Raw genomic sequence first — 18,071 nt, forward strand, 5'->3', positions numbered from 1 at the left:
CATCTTTCACATATTGTGTATGACTTTTATTAGACTAAATCATACAGCTGGATCTGTATCTTATGGTCAAGATACTGTTATGACCTACAGTCTTGCTCTGGTGGGGGAGTCATGAGCCATACTTAAAAGTACTTAATGAGACAAAGTTTGTTTGTGGCTTGTCAGCTAGCTGTATCGTACATTGGTTTTAGTAAACTTGCAAAAATTGCCCATATGGATGAATTGAGCTCAGTGAGGAGTTCAGACTGAAAGTGGTTAACACAAGAAGTTACCCTGATTCCATGCAGGATAGTGAATAGTTGGAGTTCATATTTTGTTTATGCACATATTAGTTTCATTAAAAGCACTGTGATACTTAGGCTGTGCCTTATAGATGATATTGTTTTCAATCCCCATGTCCTGAAATACTTTGCTACCAATGGCCCATATGAAATAAAATGTAAATTATTTTTCTTATACACATTCCAGTGTTTGAAAACTGGAATATTGTATAGAGGTGAAGGTGCATGTCACCCTATTTTTTTTCTACTCTTACGTCAGTAAGCTAATGGAGGGAGTTGGTTGTTTTGTCTTGTTTAGTCTTTCCAAATTTGGATCCAGTGTGCCACAAGCACAAAAGTACCATAAGTATAACCACTGACTGTAGACTGACTAATAGATAAAGGAATTGGAAGAAATAATGAACCTTCTTGATGGCAAAAAGTTAAATGACATCTTAGGAGGTTCCACGTTAGCCCTCATATTTTTGAGATGTTATTCTGTTGACCTCTGATTAGTAAAGAAAGAAGAAGAAATCTCCCATGAGAACGTAGAATCTGAATATCCTGGTTTTTTGATTGCAACACTGCAATTGTCATTAGCAGCAGTCTGAAGAAAGTGATGGTGTGAAGTCACAGGAATTCCAGATGCATAATCTATATGGGATTAATAGAGCTGTCTTTTGAGAGAGCTGCAGAAATTGGATGTACTGACAGTGTGGTGGCAGACAAAATTCCATTTTCTTCATAGCTGTTGTCAGGAGCTAAGAATCCAGATTGTAGGGCTTGTTTTTTCAATTGAATGAAGTTGTCAGAAGGTACAGTTGAAGCTGATGACAATTACAGCTTGAACATCCAAACCTTTATGTAATGAAAAATTGCATCCTATGAATTTCCAGTTACGTTATCCAAATCTCCTGGAAGGTTTTTGTAATTTTTTGTGGGTTTTTTTTTTGTTTGTTTGTTTGTGTTTTTTCGTTTTTATATCCTATGAGGAATCCAGGCATTTGAAAAGCTGCTTATTTAAGAGCACAATCTATTTTATGCACTGAATGAGACCCTTAAATGTTGTTCAAACCTGTAACTTACTGCATTGCAATTCATGTGTACAAGGAAACAGAAATGAGGTTGCAGGCAAAACCTTAATTTTTTTGGATTTTGGGGTTCTTTATTATTTTATTTCACAGCCCTGAGACTTATTGCATGACTTTTTTTCAGTATTCTTACTTTTTAGACTTAGTAAAGCTGTGGTTATATATTTTGCCCTAGGTTTTATATGTTCTTGTTAGTTGGATTTATTTTAATTCAGAAACATTAACTCAGGCAAGTAAGATTTCTGCCTGGGAATTTCTGCTGGTTGAAATAATGAACTGCTGACAGTGGAAAACAAACCAGGCAAGATAACAAGTTGAAAAAACTGAATGAAACAGAAATTTTACTGTTGACTTACTGTCTTTAATCCACAGCTTACCTCCATGCAGTCACAATCTTCTGGTGTATGCCTGTGCTGTTTTTATCTTTCCCGTTTCTTCTCTGGCTGGTGGAGTAATACTCTTTTGAAAAGTATTACATTGGAATTTTCATATCTGCAAACAAGTAGCTGTACTTTAGGTAGCCAAGAAATACTTCGGTGAAAAGTGCAACTTAGAGGACAGCCTCTGATGTTGTTTGGTTTTTTAAATAATTTTTTTTTTATATAATGTCTCAGCTTTCTGATAGTAGCATACCGTCCTAAGTCATGGTTTTTCAACCTCTTGATCACTTCCATAGTTAAACATGCTTTTCCATTCTTTGTTTATATTTTATTGCAATAATATTTAACAGATGGTGTCTAGATGTCACTGTGTGGAGTTCACCAAGGGAAGGTTGTTGATGGCAGTTGATAACAATTAAACTTGGGTTAGATAAACTTCCCTCTTTCCATGCAAGATTTGCATGTATTACGTTGGGTCATCTTGGGACTGTCTAGCTGTACAAAACAGGATTTAAGAAGTGAAGGTGAATGTGTATGAAGTATCTCTGGCTGCACAGTTTTTGCACTTTCTATTGATGTATTCTTTGCAAATACTAGCTTTAACTTACTTGTCCTTAACAGCGGCCTGCAGTGGATGAAGTTCTTCGAGAGGGTCACATCAGCCTGTCGGGTCTGCAGTTGCGCGCTCACGCAATGTTTTCAGCGGAAGGCCTGCCTCTTGGAAGTGATACTTTAGAATATGCATGGCTGATAGACGTACAGGCTGGAAGTCTCACAGCCAAAGTTACGGCACCACAGGTACCATCTAGAAACTATTAGCTTTGAAGTATTACCTTTCTTCGTTCTTGTAAAACTGGCGTAGCACAGATTTTGGAAAGCACATGATCTCAGCTGAATTTGGATGCATTTATGCCTTAAGTAACCTTGATTTTATAGTTTGACAGTCTAACTATTTCTATAAACAGATAGCAGATGCCAAATGAGCTGAATCTGATACTCATCTTATTTCTAGGTGTAATAGGGTGGCTAGTGTTATATGAGAGTTTGAAGGGATGATGGTGACATAGCATGAACAAATCAGTAGTGAATACTGTTGTCACTACATGTAAACGCTTGTATGTTACATCTATGTATGTTAATGTACTTTAATACGGGTTAGAAAAGCAACCACAGTATCTACATGCACTTTAAGTGGTTTAATTGCAGAGTAAATAATACTTCTCTGTAAATAGAGCAGGTGTTTTGGGATGCCTTCAGCCATAAACTAGGTAATGTGACAGACGAGAAAGGAAAATCTATTAAAAAGGTTTAAGTATGAGATGACTTGATTGTCTGTGATTTCCTCTGAGGTTACTTTTATTTTATGATGCTGACTTCTGGAGATGCACGTTCATTACCCCTTCTCGTTTAAGTCTCTGGGAAGGACAAACTGTTGATTGCAGTCTGAAAGGCAATTTGGTATCCCTCGGATGTAAGGTTCTTGGAGATATATAGGCATTTGCATGAAAGGATGCTGCCAGCAATAATGATATCAAGTTGAGCATCTGGCAAGAATTTAGTTTGCAGATAAAGTTCTGGCTTTCCGTAGAAAGCTATGCACAAAGTCACATTTTAAAGTAGGAGACAAGTGAGATATTTTGTTGAAGTGTAGTATGGGCAGGCCTCAGCAGGAGGGTAACTGGTAGCTCAGTCATGCTGCTCACTGCATAAATCCTGATGTTTGGTCCCACTGGAACATAGTTTGCTTTCACCGTGCTGGATTTTCTTAGGTCAGTCTTAGCACTAACTCCTTTTAGTTTTGCCATTTATATTACTTTTGTTTTTCCATATATAATAATGTCTCCAAGTATACAATAGGTAGATCACTTTGATTTATTTCTGGTGTGGGCTGCCAGATCTTTAAAAAAGGTTACTTTGTCAATGTATTCTGAGACATGAGAAAAGTACAAAAATTCTATTTAGTAGGTACTGTTTGGTTTATTTATTTTTTATCTTTTTTTAAAACACTTTAAGACATGCTCCTATTCCTATAAAAATTGGCATTATTTTCTAGGGTTAAACACATATTTTGTAAGGAGACTTCTGCAGCAAATAAAATCAAAATAAGACATACAAACAATTTCAGTAGATCTAGAGAATAGACTCCAGATATGTTTTCATGCTACATATGCAGACTTCTGTGGTGGTATTTCCCAAAATGCTATCACTGATTTAGATAAGCTGTAGTATTTACTCCACTGCTGTATGCTTCAAAGTGAAATCTAGTTGATTCAAAGTACTCTGAGGTTAGAGAACATTTCTAAATGCTGGATGCAACTTAAGGATTTTCTTCCCCTACAAAGCCATTCTCAATTATATGCTTCATACGGGATTTTTTTGTTATTGTCAGCACTGCTATGGAGCAGAACTTGAATTTGTTGTTTCAGGTTCATTGGCTTTTTTCCTCCCATAGTGTGATGTATTGCAAAAATTTGTGAAGGCACAGCACTAAAGGGAGGAGGAGAGATTTTGTGCAGGACAGTCATAGCTATATTAAATTTCGGTTAAATTACTGCTGATTTTAAGTGCCCTTTCCTTTGGCTAGCCAAACAAAACCCATTTCCCTCTCATAATACGGACAGACAGTCATGAATCATTCCTTTATGAATGAGCTAACTATATAAAAGATTGAAATCAACAATAGGCTCATTACTAGGTCCAGGGAGATTCAGCAGTGTTCTGTTTAGCCAGTTTCCTCCTATGCTTTCTAAATGTAACTTTGTTCCTTATATACAAGGAAGTGTGACATTTAAATTGTGAATGGTAATGGAGTATTTTGAGGTGGGTTTTTTGAGGTGAAATAAGGGGAGCTCTGTCTTTACAATGAAGTTCTCAGTTGAGCATGATAGCATAAGCTATTTCCTTATATTAAGAAATAATTTAGAAAATTATTTAATGTCACAGTGTTATCCATGAAAAACTAGAGAGACTTGCATGTTGTGGCACACACAAAAATAAAAATCAACCTTGAGTAACAGGCAATAGACTACATGTAAGCAAGGTAATGCAGCCAGAATTATGGTGGGGTCTTTTGTTTGTTTTTACTCCTGCTCCCCTCCCAACCTTTGGTGATGTTATTTCAGTACTCTATCCAATACTGAAATTTCATTTTGCGTACTTACTATTAGGCAACGTGTTGTTATTTGCTTACAGCTTGCCTGTCTTCTGGAATGGGGGCAGACTTTTGTATTTCATGTGGTGTGCCGAGAGTTTGAACTGGAAAGGCCAAAATCTGTAATAATATGCCAGCATGGAATTGATCGTCGGTTTTGTGACTCTAAGGTAACCTTTCATCTGTCTTAATTGCTTGCTATATTTGCACAGGTGCTTTGGAACAGTTTAGAAATCCAGCCTTAAAGTTATCAAGACACACGGAGTATATACTCAGATTGGATGTTCCCTTTGATAAATTATAGCTAATTATGTTATATAAAGAAAAGCGATTCTCTCTGGATTTTCCTGTGGATGTGCACAATGCTTTTGTGCTCCATGAATTATTTTGAGAAATGGTATCCACAGGAGCCATGCCTAGTTTCTTAGCTCTACTGTGACAGTTAAGAGCCAAAGGGCATACTCCAGTGTCCCTTAAGAGGCAAAGGTCACACTTCCCCTTGTACTCCTGGTACATTCCCATGGTAGTTTTTCATCCTGTATCCTGTCAATGAAACAGTGCTTTGGTGGGAGACTTAAGCTGACAGTTTATAGGTTCTATGGACCATTTTTAAAAATTCTTTTTTTAAACATGGGACTCTTATTTAATTGTCATGTCATTGTGGATTCTGCTTTTGGTGCTGGTCTCTTTGAATCCATGTCAGCAGTCACTTGAAGACTGAAGAAGGCTTGCCGTATATTAAGTATGATTCCTGGATTTCATCTCTCGACATCCTCCTTGTTTTGTTCCAGTGTTTGTGATGTTCTCTATTAGCAGATTTGATTTGCCTTTTGCTCGTGGAAGCCAGGAAGACCAGTTGTGTCCCTTGATGTTGCTGGACAGAAGAATTAAATCTTTTTTCTTTTTTTTACTTCAGATGAACTGTGTCCCTGGGCCATGCCCAACATCTGATGACTTAAAGTACACTATGACACGCTTAGCCATGGATGGAGCAGATCTGTATGTGGTAGAACATGGCTGTGCCACCAATATAAAGGTAAAAATATTTGTCTTAACAGCAATTAAAATACTTCTTTGTCAGTAGAGTTTTTTGTATTTTTTGATAGAATAGCTACCTCAATTTATTGCTTGCTAATAAGACTAAGCAGAATTTATGAAACTTTAAGTGATAGAAGGTTGGCTTGGACTGGAGTAGGTCAGTTTGGCTTCTGCTTGGCAATTCCATTAATGGAATTGGAAAACAGTAAGGAGGAGTGCATATCTGCCAAACTAAGAGTGGAAGCTGCAGGATTGGTGTAAAAAATTTAAGAAAACACTGGATGATATAAATCTCAGTGTCTGTACCTGAGAGCTGATAAGAACTTGTGCTGTAAGTTAATAACTCAGCAACTGGAAATGATTGGTATGGATTGCACGCAAATCAATGTTTGATAACTTATGATTGTCTTATGTGATACAGCTGTTTGAATTGGGAGAATTGTTAGTGCCACTGCCTGACTGAATCTAGAATACTGCATGGTGTATCCTCTGTTCAGAAAAGGATGTGCAGAGAAGAGCTTGTATTCTCTCCATTCTTCTATCATACAAGAGAAAACTGGAAAAATTTACTCAATGTAGCAAAATATAAGTTAAGAAATTGAGTTGTGGTAACAACAAAAAAGGAGAAAAGTGCTATGCTGGTTTAAGTGACTAGTAGTTGTGCTGTCCATTAATATATTCGGTTTTAAAAGGTAGACTTAACAGATAAGGTTTTTGGGGACACATTATGACCAAGAATCTAACTGAAAGAAAGTGGTAATTATTTTAGAGTTTTTTTTAATGACATGGTGTCTTGTCATTTGAATGGCTTGCTATCTCGTGGCAGTAAAAAAAATGCGTTTGAGTCTCCAAATTCTTTTGAGTCCAATATTAAAAAGCACCATCACAAATATTAACTCTGTTTGCAGGCATAAATATGAATAAGCTGCCTTGGAAAACACTGCCAAAAACCTGAACCACTCTAGAAAATTATAGCCTGAATATGTTTCATTTGAATTAAAAAAAAAGTTTCCAGTGCTCCTTTGTAGTCTGTGACAGGGATGAGAAGTAATAATTTGATATTAACCCTGTGGATAGCTGTTCCATGGCTGGTTCTTTTTCAGGTTTCCTTCTTTTCCCTGTGAAAAGTTTGAAAACTCGATCTGAAATTTCAGGTACTTCATAGTGACTTTTTGGAGAGGACTCAAGCTGTGCGGGAAACTTGGTCCAATGTCTTCAGATTATTTGAAGTTGGAGACTAAGCATGTGTGGCAGGGCTGTGTCATCTTTTATTAGTGTACAGCAGTGTCGGGGAGGATTGATACTGTATGGGCAGGTGGGTTAGTTGTACAGTGACCAGTTCCCACAGCTAAGTACAGGGCTAAAGCAAGAACTTCTGGTTCCTCTTTGGAGGGTTGGCTCCTGCCGGTACTGTGCTTTTCATAGGAGAGGGGCAGTTTCCTGTTTGGTTCAACAAGACTACCGGAGTTATGCCAATGCAAGAAATAGAGTGTGATCATTTAAGGGCTACTATAACACAGTTCACATGGATCTCAGTTAAGGTTTAGGATCTGGAATTTCTTGAGTTTTGCAGTGTTTAACATGGTTGTCTCACTGAGGTATTGATTAATTGTAGAGTTAACACAGCTTTGTATTCGAAGTATATCATCGATGGTTTAGTCTAAGGACATAGAATGATATATATCAAATCATATATCAGATTTTGAAAGTTTCAGATTTCTTGGTTTTTAGATTACAGTGAAGAATTTAATCACAATTCAATTATTTTAAAGGTTCATTATGACATCTGTCCAAAGTTGAGCTTTCATTTTTGATCTCTTTACGAAAGAAGACTCCTAAGTAGAGATTTTATTTTTGTTATTTAAAAACTGACTGGAACTAATTTCTAAGCTTGCCTCTTCTTGTGTGTGTGCACGTGCTTGTGTATAAAACTGGTTCTCTGTCTTTTTTGCAGAGAATAGTTTACTGAGATCTTTCTGGAATGTAGTAGGTGGTGTGTTAACTGGTTTAAGGCTACCCTTTCTTTGTTTCACTCGTGACTAATCAGAGTTCGTGTTTTAAATCATGTTTTCAGATGGGTGCTATACGTATTGCAAACTGCAACCTCCACAACCAGTCTGTTGGAGAAGGTGTAAGTGCTGCAATTCAAGACTTTCAACTGAGACAATATGTTGAGCAGGTGAACAATTGCAGAACTGGTCTTCAGCCAATATTAAGGAGGGCATATTGGCTGGAAGCTGGCTCTGTCAACTTGGGGCTCATCACTGCTGACATCGCTTTAGCTGCAGATCATCCTTCTAAACATGAAGTGCAGAGACATTTCTTAGAAACGCATGATAACCGAACTAAGAGGTAAGAGAGATGATTGAAGGAGATGCGTTTGAATTTTTTGGGGAGGTGTAAGATAATATGTTCATCTAAAGATGGAACTTTGTTTTTTGCTTTTGGCAGTTTTTTTGCTTACATAGATTACAATTTCTTGTAATTTTTTTGAAGTATGTTGAACGCTTAGCTATGGGCTTGGTGGTTTGAACATGCTTGGACTATACAAAATCGTGTGATTTTTTTGGCAAAACTTACTTTTGCCTCTGCTTTTTCTTATCCCTCAAAATGAAGATCAGGGAGAGGAGGGAATCGAATTTGTCTTTTTTGTTCTCAGGCTGGACTGAAAACAAGCCGTAAAGAGTCCTGAGCAAGTTGATGAACAGCTGTGAATAAGATGCTTGGTGTAACTGTGATTTGTGTGTCCCCCCGCCAAAGAGCAGTTGCCTCTGGCACAAGGAACGTACACTAGTGTGGAGTGTGTTTGCAGTGCTTGCCTCTGTACTGAGAGGAAGGGTTGCTAATATTAGTGTGTATTTAGTTGCTACTATTAGTGTGTATTGTGGCAGGTGAACATAATCTGTGCCTGAGCACTGCACTGCATATACATTTGTCATTTGCCCCTTTCTGGAGCTAATCCTTCATTTTATGTCTGACATCTGTGTTTCAGATAAAAATCTTATTTATTCATTTCATGGTGGGTGAAATAGGAGCTCACATATAAGAGAGGGCTATCTTGTAATCTTGTTTTCACTGAATTTAAATGTACTAAGACTGATGTGGTCATGTTTTTGTTTTGCTTTCTGTCTTTCTGCCTTTGTATAGATTGTGGTTTTTGTGGCCTGATGATAATTTGAGGAATAAAAGAAGCAAGAACAAGTGTGGCTGTCTTGGTGGTTGTAGATTCTTCGGTGGCACGTTAACAGGACTAGATTTTTTCAAACTTGAGGAACTGACACCTTCAAGCAGCTCTGCTTTCTCGAGTACGAGTGCAGAATCTGATATGTTTTATGGGCAGTCTTTACTGCAGCCAGGAGAATGGATAATTACTAAGGAGATTCCGAAAATTTTAGATGGTGAGTACATTGTTCTGTAATTTTACTCTATTTTGCTCAAAAGTGTAACTTCTCAACTGTACGTTAGTATTTATAGTCTTTCCGATTCTGGTTAATGAGTAGTACTTGTTGCGCTTTTGTGCAAGAGGTCTTGTAGTGGCATGGGCCCTTCTGAGAGCAGACAGTAGCTTCATAGTAGTGAGCAAGCTTTCATATGCTGAATTTCTGAGAAAAAGAAGTTTTTTGGCTTGCGTCTGTTATACAGAAAGCAGTCTACCAAGACAACTTGATGTTTTGCTGCTATGACTTCATTCATTTTTGTTAGTACAACATGCTAGTATGTGTATGCGTTTCAAAACTACGGCTTTTATTTGATAAAGATTGTTATTTCAGTGGGCAGGGAAGAGACCATTGCAGTTGTTCTAGCAGATGTTCAATTTTTCTGTTTCTGATCCTAGGTAAAGCAAATGGTGTAAAACGAAAAGATTGGGATTGCAGATCTATGGGTATAGAAATAGAAAGAAAAGCACAACATCTAAGCCTACAAGTGCCATTGCGCTCCCATAGCTCCTCATCGTCTTCGGAGGAAACGAGCAGTTCTAGTGCTGCACTCCCCTTGCTTGCAGGTGAGAAGGACAGCCCATCGTCAACTACTGAGGATCACTTGGGACAGAAGGAGTTCTTGTCTGGTGCAAAAAGGGAAGATGGTCATGGAAGGTTAGTACTTTCTGTCCAGGCAGAAGTATAATTCGACTCCTGAACACATTATGACAGAAAAAACCCCTTATATTTAGCAATTTGTAAAGTGTTGGATATTTTCAAATGGTACTGCTGAAATGTATTTCCTGGTTTGAATGCAAATTTGGATCCCTAATAGGCAATGATTACCTGATCTGGGTAGAAAATCCAGCATGTAAGACAACAGCACTTGCCATTACTGTTCGTTTTTACATCTTCTATACGTAGACAAGTGGATTAACAAGTGGCAGAATTTAATAAGTAATCAGCGTTATGAAAATAATTGCTATGCTAATAGAAAGTCATTGAATCACTGAAGCATTTTACAGCTCCTATGATGTAAAAAGAGAAGCATTAATAATAAAATAAGCAAATTAACCTTTACTTTTGTTTCCAGTGTTGCAGTTGAGGGTGCAGAGGGCAGCCCTGCATCCCCTGGCAACCAGGAAAGGCCTGTTGGTCAGTCTCCTCTGAGGTCTCCACTGAAACGGCAAGCATCTGTGTGCTCCACCCGGCTCGGGAGCACCAAGAGCCTCACGGCAGCCTTCTACGGAGACAAGCAGCCCGTTCCAGTTGGCGTGCAGTTCAGCAGCGATGTGTCTCGCAGTGATGAGAATGTCTTGGACTCCCCAAAGCAGAGGAGGAGCTTTGGTTCTTTTCCGTATACTCCATCTGCAGATTCAAACTCATTTCACCAGTATCGCTCAATGGATTCCAGTATGTCAATGGCTGATAGCGAAGCTTATTTTTCTGCAGCAGAAGAGTTTGAGCCAATAAGTAGTGATGAAGGTCCAGGAACCTATCCCGGGAGGAAGAAGAGAAAAAAGCAAGCTCAGAAAACTGAATATAGTAGAGGGTCTATTTATCACAGTGTGGAAGGGCCCTTAACAAGCACAATCCATGGAGAAATTAGTCAAGATGTTAAAATGTTGCCAATTAAGACTCATCCTTCACAGGCTTCATTTGTTTCGGCTCTGGGAGGAGAGGATGAGCATGTTGAGAACATGTATGTCATGGAATCTGAGAAAACTGTGGAAAGTGAGCAAGTAACTTCCCAGCAGCCTGTAATGGCATGTTACCAAAATTACCTTACACAGTTCCAGGTGATCAACTGGTCGGTAAAGCATCCAACTAACAAAAGAACTTCAAAATCCTCATTACATCGCCCTTTAGACCTTGACACGCCAACGAGTGAAGAAAGTTCGTCATCATTTGAGCAACTTTCTGTCCCAACTTTTAAGGTATGGAAGGTGGAGGAAGGAGGAGGAAAGGAATAAGAATTCAAAACAAGTTAAATTGCTTAGTACACCTGTTGTGTAACTAAAGCTATGAGAAACTTGAAACGTCTTTGCTTTTAGTTGAGGAATACCTTGGATTTCTGACTTCAGATTATGGGCTGTGTGGCTGGGAGGTTGTGGAGAAGAAAAGATGGAGTTAGAATTCTGTGGATGAGATTGTGTGTTCTGAATTGTCATTATTGCATTTAAAATGCTGCCTGTTGAGTGATATGCAGCTGAAAGATATTTATGTGAGTTTCATTTAAAATACATGTTTCACAGAACTTCAGTAGCAGTACGTTTAATACTGAAAGTATAATCTAGGCTGTAAATGCTTTACTTCAATGTAAAGTTGAAACTGATAGATTTAGCAAATGATTTTTGTAAATGTTTGGGCTTTTTTCCTCATCATGTATGTGATATGAGCATACATGCTTAAGGAAAGAGCTGAAATGAAATACATGAAAAATAATGGAAATGACTTGATAGAAAATAGGTGTCTAAGGTCTAGAATTTAATTTGTTATCACTTTGCAGCAAAAGCTTTGTGTTCATGCAAGCCTTTCATAGATTAGTATCTGGGGTCTTTTTTTAAAGCAATTAGTCACTATTTATCTATGTAAACACTTTGTAATCTAATCTCTCCAATCATTTAAAAAAAATAAACCTAGGAGAATCTGCATATAAGGGATTCTTCTAAGAAAAAAACTAAAAGGAGAATATTCATTTGAAGATTCCATGGGTATTTTTTCCATACATAGAAGGAATGTAATACATTTCTTTGCACTTTTATCTTAGATTGTTAAACAGGGTCTCACAGCTAATTCATTACTGGACAGAGGCATGCAGCTTACAGGATCAACATCTAAGTAAGTTGAATACCGCATAACATTATTAGCGTATTTTTTAATAGCAGGATTTTCCTGATACTCTTGTTAAATATTTTTGTCTCTTGCTAGCCCTTCCAAAATTTGATTTGTAGCAGTAGTTTTCAGTACAGATCTATTTTAGAACAGAATATTCTCCCATAGAATGTTTGGTTTTGGTCAAAAAGAAAGTACACCATGAAAGCATTAAATCATTTCACTTGTACATTTTCAAGATGATGAATTGCAACTTAATTTAAATTGATTTGGGAGGTGCTTATGGCAAGTGTCCATCGCATTGCCAAAAGCTGAACTTCAATCTAGGGAAGGGCCTTGCCCTGGGATTGTATTTGTATGCTTTCCAAGCTATGCGGTAGAAGAAGCCTGCCATTATATGTATTTTATGAAGAATTAAAGTGATACCAGGTCACTCTTGTATTTCTTTTACAAACCTAGATTATTAATATGTATTTGACTTGTTTAGTACTCCTTATACTCCTTTGGAGAAGAAGTCTGCAGAAAATACAGATGATGAAACAATAACAGAAGAATGGACACTGGATCACCCTGTCTTCCAGACACGGACAACGGCAATAGTAGAAGTAAAAGGAACTGTAGATGTAGTTCTGACTCCTCTTGTAGCAGAGGCACTGGATAGGTAATTAATTTTACTTTTATTACTGCAGTGTTAATTGATTATGCTAAAAATTGTTTAAAATCAAAGGTGTTTCGTTCAGCAAAGGTTTAGCTTAAAAGGATTGAATAACGTGACTAATGGAACAGTAGGACTTTGTACCCAGTGAATGTAATTCCGCATTTCCCATGAAGAAGCTAGAAGAATATTATGCTGACTTGGGAAGTGCCTTTTATGAATGTCAGTGCTTAATTTTTCTCTCTGTAGTGTTAAGTAAACATTATTGATGGTGTGTTATGTGAAACTGGAAGTTTAAATGGTCTGTTGTGGGCTTGTTTCCCCTCACAGGTATATAGAAGCAATGGTGCATTGTGCTAGCTCTCGACACCCAGCAGCAATTGTTGATGATCTGCACTGCAAAGTACTTCGAGATGCTGTACAGAACAGCAAAACAAGCTTCTCAGAGAATGTAAGAAAAAGAACAACAAGAATGCACAAAGATTTGAAAGAATATTCTTTTCTGTATTTTACGACGAAAAAGTTTTAAGTGAATTCAGTGTTTTGAGATATAGTAGCTAAAGGCTATATTAATTTAGAATACATATTTATTTTTATCTTGTGCCTAATGTATGTGCATTTGTATAATAAACTGTTATATACTGTCTTTCAGTGCCCAGAAATCTCTCCTACAGGACTGAAGTGAAGTTTTTCTAATTTGGACAGTCTAGTCAGTAGCTACAATAATTGGCATGAGATCATACCTTCTGTGCTTAGAAATTACTGTAACCGATATATATTATATTCGTCTCAGCAACACATCATTTATTATTTTACAGTAGTTAGGGAGATAGTCTCTGTGAGGTACAGGAAAGTTCAAACTGAGTTGTGAAAGTGTGTGTGTTTTCTTTGCAGTTCATCTGATACCTTAAAAAATTAATTTCGCTTGAAAAGAATTGTATGGTAGTTCTACAGGAGTTCTTTCTGTCCAAGTTAACAACCATATCTATATTGTATGATTTCTTAGACTTCACAGTGTAATGGACACTAATTATTTACTTCATAATAAGTTATTCTGTATAACTTACATATGTAGAACTCAAACTTTCAGCTGGAATCTGGTCATTAGAAAGTTTATTGCAGGATGGTGTTGCTACCCATATGAATCTAAACCTACTGTATCTATAAGTGCTCCAGTCCTTGTTTTAGAAATCATGGTATTTTGCTTTAAATGAAGTCAGAATCTCTTGCTACTTCAGTGCTAATAAATCATTCTGTTACTTTTTAGCTTAGCAGCTCTGAGTTTCAGTGAGAATAAATTGGTTTTTTCCCCCCTCCAAGTTGTCTTCAAAGCAGGATATTAGAGGAACAAAAATAGACACTACCACTACAGGAACAACAAACCAGGGACCAGCACAGACCAATCTCTCACTTAAGCAAGATAATGTGACAATTAAAGGTCTTCAGGCCAACGTTACTGTACCAAAGGTAACAACTTTTTGTTTAGCTTATTAGTAGACATATGCCTCACAGATTACCCTTATTTTGCATCCCTATTAGTTCCCCAAAAGCTTAAGTGAAGCTATGTATTTGTGCTAGATAACTAATGTTTTGAACAGGATAGACTGTTTTGGAGCTGCTCAATTTTATTATGGTAGGTGTGCAAGTTAAATAACAACCACCACAGGGATAACTGACTGCTGTGTCTTTAAATTATGTTTTTACATCTTCTGGTGTGATGGTTTTATCTTCTATTTTTTCATTTTATTGAGAAGTATAACACAAGATTGTATCAGAAAGTAGTGATGTATACTTAATGTAACATGTCTTTCTGAAGTTCTTTATTCTGCTGGGGAATTTTACTTACAGGTGAACCTGTGTTTACTACAAGCATCTGTTGATGAATCCCCAGGAGTTTCTTCTGGCAAAACCGTGACTCATGTTTCATTGGTAGCTTTGTGTTTTGATAGAATTGCCACGCAAGTTCGTATGAATAGGTAAGAATAACAGTATCACTATTCGTGGCTCTTCCTTGTTAAGTTAGTCAAAAGTCTTAGAGTGATGCCAATTTTTTGCAGTTCTGAAGAGTATTTGAAAAAGTTGTCAAGACTAAGTTAAGCTATAAAATGTGTCTTCTGTGTTTTATAAATTAACATCTAATATCTAATTAGAATTGCAGTTTCTTTTAATAAGTGGAGGCTCCTTTATGGAATAATTTTGCAACTTCAGTTTTAACTCTTTCTTGCTTATATGTCATGCAGGATAAAATTAAATTTTTCAGTATTTTTCTACCAAAGCGTATGTATCTGCTATCTTACAAAGAATTCTTTTTAACACTGCTATACCAATGTCATTTAAAATTTTAAACAAAAATAATCAAATGAAATATGTCTGAGATTTCCTTATGTTCAAAGGGGTATAGTCGAGGAGACTTCAAACAATGCAGAAACTGGGAGGAATTCTGTCACATTTGATCGTTATATCCAAACCAGTAAAATGCAGCCCCAGTCTTCTGGCTCGCTGAGATCCAATTCGGGAGCAGAAAAAGGAAAGGAAATTGCTGCTAAATTGAACATCCATCGTGTTCATGGACAACTTAGAGGCCTTGATACAACAGGTAAGCCTATTTTTGAATTGTGGAAGTGTCAGTTTTCATAGAAGCAAGTGGTTATAGTTGACTTTGATCTTGTAGTTTGGTTGTGGGGTTTCTTATCAACACAGATAAAAAGGCACTTGAACCTGGAGATTTTGCAGATACTCTAAAAACAAGTTTAGGATAGTTACTCTGAATTATTTTCCATGATTCTACTGAAGTGCTAGATTTAAATGTAGGCAGAGTGAAAACTATCAAGATGAGCTTCTAAGCAGTTTGTGTGGCAGATGGGGTTGCATTGTAAATATTGACATGCACTGGTAAAATTTCAGGCCTGGGTTCCTTCCTCCCAATTGATCTCTTTTCAGCTACCATTTTTTGTCACCTGATGCTGGGAATGGATTATGCTTATTTGCTTTCTTACTACTTTCTAATAATTTCAAGATAGGTATAATGTGCCTGTTGTACTGGCAATTTCAGCATGACAAGCTGTAGATTTTTAACTACAGTGACTGTAAAACTGGAAAGGAGATCTACCCAATTGTTTTCCTTCTTGTTTGTGCTAAGGAAATTCCTTTAAGAGGCTCTGAATTAAATCCACCTGCTGTAACTCCTGATCCTGGAAAAGATGACCAAAAGTAGAAGCAGTTTTTGTTAAAACTGATTCAATTTTGATGTAATCTATACTAGTTAGTGCTGTATTTTACTCTGTCCCGTAAAGAATAGGAATCTTTAGGACATGAGGAAGTGCTCTGTGAAACAAGTATGATTAAAAACCACACAATAAGCAAACAAACAAAAAAAAAACCCCAAAAAACCACAGCTGTGCAAAGATGAGTGAGCAAAGGAAATTGGAGGAAAACAAAAGTGATAAGAGAACATTAAAATGGTTAACTCCATTTTTACTTATGGGTAGAATCTTAGCAGTAGTGTTCTGTGTTCAGTACGCTGTAGACAGACATTCAAGAAGGCCAAGTAATTTTGGAATTCTAACCAAGAAAACTCATCATCTTCTGTTTAAAAGTTTTGAGAAATGTCTTTCTAGGGATCTTAGCATTTCACATATATTTCGAAAGTGATTGCAGTTATAAGTTGAGGGCAGAGAGTGAGGATTGGAAGGGATATAAATTGACTCAGTGTGGTTCTTTTCCCCAGATATTTGACATTTAGCTCTGTGTGGGAGTTAGGAGGCAATAGGTATAAAATTATTTAAAATGTTCCTTCAGAAATGTCACTAGAAGGAAGGATTTATATTTAAGCTGCATCCTAACATCAAAGAAATCAAGGTGGCATAGTACTCTCCTGGATCTTAGACAGCAAAGATCATAATGAATTAAAAACTGCTTGAGTCTCTATTTTCTTAGGAATCAGTGAGACTTAGTGCTTTACATCCTCCCAACACAGACATCGACATGATTCCAACCAAGAAGCAGTCTTTGAATTAAAATAAGAACTTTATTTCTAAATATACTTCAAGTATGCTATAGTTAATACCAAATGTGTTTCTACTAAAACATATTACCCAAGAACACTGTCAGTATCGCTGTCATTTGTTGCTACTAAACTTTAGTATTTATTAGGAATGGGTTTTTTTTGGTAAGGTAATTTCAGGCCAATGCCACTCTGAGATAAAAATCTGAAGAGCTTGTTTTTACACATGTCTTTGGAACCATGACTCCACAAAAAGATGAAGGCGGCAGATGTGTTAGGATTGGGAATGTCTCGAAGCTTTAACTTTGTGTTGCTCGGTCCTTGTTTTTCTGAACTTAAAAATTACCCTGCCCATATTAACATACCAGGAGGAAGGTTTTTAGACTTTGTAAACTATGCTGCTTTTTTTCTTGCTTGTACTTCAATTTTTTTTTTTTATCCCTTGCCCCAGTTTGAGGAATGCTAAAGGGGCAACACTTCCAAAACACTGCAAATTTCAGAGTGCTATTTGAAGATGTAAAGTTTTTTTTCATTTTGTAACAAAGTGGTAAATATGTTTGTTTTCACAGATATTGGAACTTGTGCAATAACAGCTATTCCTTTCGGGAAATCAAAAGTTCTTTTTACTTTGGAAGAGTTGGATGAGTTTGCTTTTGTGGATGAAACAGATCAACAAGCTGTTCCAGATGTAACTCGAATTGGTCCTAGTCAAGAGAAGTGGGGTTGGATAATGTTCGAGTGTGGAATTGAAAATTTAACTATCAAAGGTAAGGCTTACGTAGGCTTTATATTATTTTGCTTTATGAAACTGCTAACAATTCTGTTGTTAGGTCTTCTAGTTGAGCAATTATGTCATTAGAAATTGCTGAATATAGGTGATACTAAATAGTACATGTCTGTTGTAAATAAATTATATCACGTAGTAGATTATACAGTAAAGGAACTTTTAGTAATCAATACCATTTATAACAGTATATGAAATGATTCTCTATAAACCAGTTTCAGCAGTTTCTGAACTTAAAGTGAAGGTAGAAATTGATGCTTTCACCGATCACTTAAATGACTCTGCAGTCCTACCCACGGTAAATGTCTGTAGGGCCAGAGTTTTGCTTTGTGTGAAAAAGGAAAAAAAAACCCAAGTGTATATGTATTTTCTGTCATCCAAGTTATTGTTTTCAGGGAATAGTCTTTAAAAACAGTCTTCATGTGAGTACTCTTCATCTACTTGGAACAAACTAT

The 18,071-nt window shown here is 36.8% G+C and overlaps 1 protein-coding gene across 2 annotated transcripts in view; it reads left to right on the forward strand.

Annotated features, from left to right (window-relative positions):
- The window catches only part of BLTP1 (bridge-like lipid transfer protein family member 1), a 117,046-nt gene that overhangs the window by 35,686 nt on the left and 63,289 nt on the right, over positions 1–18,071 (forward strand). For both annotated transcript variants that reach the window (XM_059827004.1, XM_009811688.2), the window contains exons 21-34: positions 2,353–2,529; positions 4,924–5,052; positions 5,799–5,918; positions 7,995–8,272; positions 9,068–9,318; positions 9,756–10,014; positions 10,433–11,276; positions 12,110–12,180; positions 12,662–12,835; positions 13,160–13,280; positions 14,150–14,296; positions 14,678–14,805; positions 15,223–15,425; positions 17,402–17,599. In XM_059827004.1, coding sequence (XP_059682987.1) covers positions 2,353–2,529; positions 4,924–5,052; positions 5,799–5,918; positions 7,995–8,272; positions 9,068–9,318; positions 9,756–10,014; positions 10,433–11,276; positions 12,110–12,180; positions 12,662–12,835; positions 13,160–13,280; positions 14,150–14,296; positions 14,678–14,805; positions 15,223–15,425; positions 17,402–17,599 — 3,100 coding nt within the window. The remainder of the gene's footprint in view (positions 1–2,352; positions 2,530–4,923; positions 5,053–5,798; positions 5,919–7,994; positions 8,273–9,067; positions 9,319–9,755; positions 10,015–10,432; positions 11,277–12,109; positions 12,181–12,661; positions 12,836–13,159; positions 13,281–14,149; positions 14,297–14,677; positions 14,806–15,222; positions 15,426–17,401; positions 17,600–18,071) is intronic.

Source organism: Gavia stellata, chromosome 19 (assembly GCF_030936135.1).
Source record: "Gavia stellata isolate bGavSte3 chromosome 19, bGavSte3.hap2, whole genome shotgun sequence".
NCBI lineage: Eukaryota > Metazoa > Chordata > Aves > Gaviiformes > Gaviidae > Gavia > Gavia stellata.